Here is a 5,801-nt window from a genome sequence, read left to right on the forward strand (position 1 = left end):
GGAAACTAATTTACAAGGCACATTTCAAAAGAGTTGGTTCATTGTGTGATATGTAAATTAAAACAGAATGCACTGATTTGCAAATCTCAAAAACCCATATTTATTCACAACAGAACAAAAAAACATCAAATGTTTGAGCAGAGAAAATGTGCCATTTTGAGAAGAAAAAAACCCAGAATCAGATCATTTTGAATTTGATGGCCATGAATTTTGGATAGGGCCATATTTACTGCTGTGTAACACCTGCTCTTCTTTTAGCAACAGTCTAAAAATGTCTTTGAACTGAGGAGAGCAGCTGCTGGACTTTTGGGAGAGGAACGTTGTCCCATTCTTGTCTGATAGAAGACAACTGTCCCAGCTCTGCTGGTGAAAGGTCTGGACTGAAGGTAGGCCAGTTCAGCACACAGGCACTCATGTACCCGATACCATCATAAATGGAGACTTTTGAGTGCTGATAACCAGCCAAATGGTCTCTCTCTCCTCCTTTGTTTTCCAAAAATAATTAGATTCGGCTGACCACAGAACAGTTTTCTACTTTGTCTCTGTCCCTTTTAAATGAGCACTGGGACAAAGAAGATGGCAGTGTTTCTGGATCATGTTCACATGTGGCTTCTTCTTTGCATGATAGAACTTTGACCTGCATTTGAGGATGGTACAGTGAGCTGTGTTCAGTTATTTCTGGAAGTGTTCCTGAGTCCATGCAGTCCATGACAGAATCATGACAGTTTTTAATACAATGTTGCCTGAGAGCTCGAACTGCCAACTACCATTAGCTGACTATAACAAGTGGTGCAGGATGTTTTTAGAACCATGCTTTGAGTAGTAATACTAGAGCACCTTACTGAACAGAACTGTGCATTAGTGGCAAACTATCATAAGTAAAATAACTTATTCTGCAGAATAGTGGTCCCCATCAGCGTTATATGGATTAAATTTTACTTTAAATGGTTATGGTTGGGCTTATTTTAAATATTTTATATCCCAGCTATCTACAGTAAAGCATCATATTCTATAAAAGATTTCAAATGTCTTGATTTTGCTAGACTGCACCATTCTGTTAAAAAAAAAATACATCCATACACGTTTTTCTCCCGATATGAGATTTTTTTTTTCTTCATAGTAAATTCACTATTCTGAGTTAACACTGAGACAGACACTGGAACCAAGTGACTTCACTCTAAACCCAGCATACAGAGTTTCACTGAATGTGGTGTTGAAGGTGTGGAGGTGCATCAGTTTGTCAGAAAATACACTGTAGAAGGACAGAGTGCCAGCAGGATAGTCCACATACACCGCTACTTTGTGAGAGTCACAGGCTGAGGAAACAGTGATCCCTCTTGAATTATAATTGTGACTTGCAAAGTAACCACTATCCTCATTACAGGAGAGACACCAGGACTGATCAGTCCTTCCAAACCAGCTGTCATCTCCGTCTCCTTTCCGTCTGATTCCTCCATAAGCTACTGCAATACGAACCTCTCCACTCCATTCAACCTCCCAGTAACAGCGACCAGTCAGACTGTTAGTGCACATCAGCTGAAACCAGTGATCAAACCTTTCAGGATGATCAGGATACGACTGCTCCTCTTCCACACGTGTCACCTTCCTGTTGTTGTCAGACAGTTTGAGGTTTCTGTGCACTGTGTTTGGATCCAGAGTCAGATCATAGAAATCTAATGGAAACAATGAGACACAAAAAATATTGCAACAATTGTGCAGTCATGATGACACATTTTGATTGTTTTGGGTACTACTTTTTGCTCTTACCCAAAGGTCACCTTTGGTTCCGAATGTTCCACAGGGTTTAAAATGTGTCTTTTTTTAGTATGTGTTAGCATTGTAACAACACACCTCACAAAATAAAAGATCACATTTTTCTGTCGACATTAATAAGCAATGGTAACACATTGTTATATGTGCTACATGTCTATATTACACATCATACCATTCCACTGCTATTCTGAAAACAGCTCTATCCCCAATAAAGACCACAAATACAAGGAAGAATGTATTCATTTTTTTGTATTATTATTATTTACAAAGCTGCCTGACTAATATTTAAAAAAAGGATTAAAATTTTAGGAGGTCCCAATTCAAGGTGTCAAAAACTTTGAATGGTACTGTATCTGGGTCAAGACCTTCTGTTTTATCCAGTGGTCACTGTTTATTAATTCTGCATCTAATAACCATATTTAACATTTCAGTTTCCCTCCATTTTCTTATTTTAACTTTGAAATTTAAGAATAATTTACATTTATTTATTGATTCATTTATGAGGGTCATTACACTTGGGAGTCAATATTTTATTTAATTTTATTGTATTGATTCACCTGAGTGTTGTTGTTCCTGATTCATTTTTTTTTTTTGTTGTTGTTCTTTTTAAAAACAATTGCCAATAGCTTTAGGTTAAGAACACACTTACATTTCCTTGGACCTGGTCTCAACCACTGGACTCCATGAGGCTCCAGCCTGAAATGAGGAGGTTCTCTTTCAGCAAGTAAAAATTCACATTTTTATTCTTTCAGCTTTCACTCAAACAAGCTGATATTTTTCACTTATTCAATAACTGCCCTTTTTCCTATGAGTACATAACTGCAAATATTACCTATACTATTTAATACTATGGCTTAGCTCAACAGTGACTGATGGAATTTCTGCTCCAAGATGTTAGTGGTTTATTAATTGGTATGCCAGCATACAGCAAACACAAACACAGAGAGTGGGCTTTTTGAAAGTCAGATGGGCTGGGGCACTGATAAAGTATGCCCAGAGCTGACTTTTGTCATCATTTCTGACAGTGTAACATTGTAACATGACACCTGGACAGAACTGTAGGAGTAAATAGATGGAGCATTTCTAATTTTGTGGTTTCTGGATTATGACTTCCGCCAAACACCTGAGAATCCTCCCAGAAAAGTAGGAGGTGGTAGCTGTCAGAAATAATGGCTGAATGAAAGGATGATTGGGTGAATGCTGGTTTTATTCTCAGTTTCAATAAAATTCTTCCTCACAGACAATTGTCACAGTTTAACTTCTAGGTTGTTCATACTTGAGTTTTGAATGGGGATCCTCCAGTTGAGCAGACAGCAATTTTATTCCCAAGTCTCCTGGATGATTGTAGCTCAAGTCCAGCTCCTTCAGATGAGAGGAGTTGGTGCTCAAAGCTGAAGCTAGAAAACTACAGCCTTTCTCTGTGATCAGACAGCCTGACAATCTGAAAACATGAAATTACCTTTATTATGCTATTCAGTACAATAAAATTGTCATAATTAAATGATCAAAATTATCTTAAAACTAATGTAAGCTGTAAACTAATCTCACCTGAGGGTTTCCAGTTTACAGTGTGGACTCCCAAGTCCAGCACACAGCAGCTCCACTCCTGAGTCCTGCAGGTCGTTGTTGCTCATATCCAGTTCTGTCAGTCTAGAGGACGGGGAACTGAGAACTGAGGACAGAGCTTCACAGCTTCTATCTGTGAGGTTACAGCCACTGAGCCTAGAAAAAACATTCAAAACAATATATTACTCCTTTTAAAAGTCACTTTAGAGCACTCTCTAACCTGGTTGAAGCTGGTTACACACTTACAGAGCTTTCTTGGAGGCTTTGATCACTGGCAGCAGCCTCAGTAGAGCCTCCTCTGAAGCTGAATATTTCTTAAGGTCAAATTTATCCAGATCTTCTTCTGATGATGAAAGGATGAAGACCAGAGCTGACCACTGAGCTGGAGAAAGATTAACTATACTCAGGTTTCCTGAACTCAGATAACGTTGGACCTGCTTTACTATAGATTGATCATTCAGTTCATTCAGACAGTGGAGCAGATTGATGCTTTTCTCTGGAGAGAGATTCTCATTCATTTTATTTTTTATGTGCTGGATTGTTTCCTGATAGATTTGCAAGCCACTTCCTGTCTGCGTCAGGAGGCCTTGTAGGAGATTCTGATTGGTCTGCAGTGAAAGACCCAGGAGGAACCGGAGGAACAAGTCCAGGTGTCCATTTGGACTCTCTAAGGCCTTGTCCACAGCACTCTGGTAGAAGTGTCTCACTGAAGGCTCTTCAGTCGGCACTGATGCTGTTTGTTCTTCTTCCAGCAGGTTGACACCAGAGTTGGTGAATGTCAGATGGACATGAAGAGCAGCCAGAAACTCCTGAACACTCAGATGGATGAAGCAGAACACCTTCTCCTGGTAGAGCCCTCTCTCTTCTTTAAAGATCTGTGTGAACACTCCTGAGTACACTGAGGCCTCTCTGATATTGATGCCACACTCTGTCAGCTCTGATTCATAGAAGATCAGGTTGCCTTTCTGCAGCTGCTCAAAAGCCAGTTTCCCCAGAGCCTCAATCATCTTCTTGCTCTCTGGACTCCAGTGTGGATCTGACTCAGATTCTCTATCATACTTGATGTTTTTCATTTTTTTCTGAACCACCAGGAAGTGGATGTACATCTCAGTCAGGGTCTTGGGCAGTTTTTTTTCCTCTCTGGTATTTGATACTTTTTCCAGAACTGTAGCAGTGATCCAGCAGAAGACTGGGATGTGGCACATGATGTGGAGGCTTCGTGATCTTTTGATGTGGGCAATTATGCCATTGGCCTGCTTCTCATCTTCAAATTTTTTCTTGAAGTACTCCTCTTTCTTTGGGTTAGTGAACCCTCTGACCTCTGTAACCATGTCTATACACTCAGCAGGGATCTGATTGGCTGCTGCAGGTCGTGTGGTTATCCAGATGTAAGCAGAAGGAAGCAGATTCCCCCTGATGAGGTTTGTCAGCAGCACATCCACTGATGTGGACTTTGTAACATCAGTCAGGATCTCAGTGTTGTGGAAGTCCAGAGGAAGTCGACACTCATCCAGACCATCAAAGATGAACACAACCTTGAAGTCTTCAAATCTGCAGATTCCTGCTTCCTTGATTTCCCTAAAAAAATAATGAACAAGTTCCACCAAACTGAACTTTTTATCTTTCAGCACATTCAGCTCTCTGAAAGTGAATGGAAACATGAACTGGATGTCCTGGTTGGTTTTGCCTTCAGCCCAGTCCAGAGTGAACTTCTGTGTTAGGAATGTTTTTCCAATGCCAGCGACTCCCTTTGTCAGCACTGCTCTGATTGGTTTGTCTCTTCCATGCGAGGCTTTAAAGAGGTTTTCATGTCTGATTTTTGTTTCTGCTCTGTTTGATTTCCTGATTGCTGTTTCAATCTGTCTGATCTCATGTTCATCATTGACCTCGCCGGTCTCTCCTTCTATGACGTGTAGCTCAATGTAGATCTGATTCAGAGCAGTTCGGTTTCCTGGTTGAGTCATTCCCTCAAACACACAATGGAACTTTGTCTTCAGCTTACATTTAAATGTACTCTCAGTTCTTGGATCTGGGTTTCCTAAAGGAATTCAAAGGGAAAAGCCATTATGATTCAAATAGAAATGTTTTAAAGGGAAAAATTCGAAGAGAAACCCTCTTACTTCTTTGCAGATGGTTAGCCAGCTCCTCCTGCCCCATTTCCCTCAGAAAGTGCTGTGCAATGTGTGAAAATGCATCCCTGCATCTCTTCCTCTGCTTCTTATCTCCACTGTCTACCACCTTCTTATCTTCGCACTGACTCTCTAAGGGTTCTGCATCTAGATTTAGATAATTTTGCATCTCCTGTAGCTCGCTCATCTCAAAAGTGAAAATCATGTCCTTCAAGCGCTGAAAAAGAATAAATGACAATCTAAAATCCTGGAAGGACAGTGTTGGACAGCCTGACAATAGAGATGACCAAGAGCGCAGGAAATAAGTTACTGCAAATGTACAGACCATAAATA

The 5,801-nt window shown here is 40.3% G+C and overlaps 1 protein-coding gene across 1 annotated transcript; it reads right to left on the reverse strand.

Annotated features, from left to right (window-relative positions):
• Window positions 1-1,035: 1,035 nt before the first annotated feature.
• LOC115775278 (NLR family CARD domain-containing protein 3-like) lies at window positions 1,036-5,372 on the reverse strand. The gene is made up of 5 exons (XM_030722838.1): window positions 3,586-5,372; window positions 3,322-3,495; window positions 3,050-3,214; window positions 2,423-2,469; window positions 1,036-1,673 (listed from the first exon to the last, which is right to left on the reverse strand). The coding sequence occupies exons 1-5, from the start codon at window positions 5,301-5,303 to the stop codon at window positions 1,129-1,131; spliced, it is 2,649 nt and encodes an 882-aa protein (XP_030578698.1). The 5' UTR covers window positions 5,304-5,372; the 3' UTR covers window positions 1,036-1,128.
• Between the last annotated feature and the right edge of the window lie 429 nt (window positions 5,373-5,801).

Source organism: Archocentrus centrarchus, unplaced genomic scaffold (genome assembly GCF_007364275.1).
Source record: "Archocentrus centrarchus isolate MPI-CPG fArcCen1 unplaced genomic scaffold, fArcCen1 scaffold_100_ctg1, whole genome shotgun sequence".
NCBI lineage: Eukaryota > Metazoa > Chordata > Actinopteri > Cichliformes > Cichlidae > Archocentrus > Archocentrus centrarchus.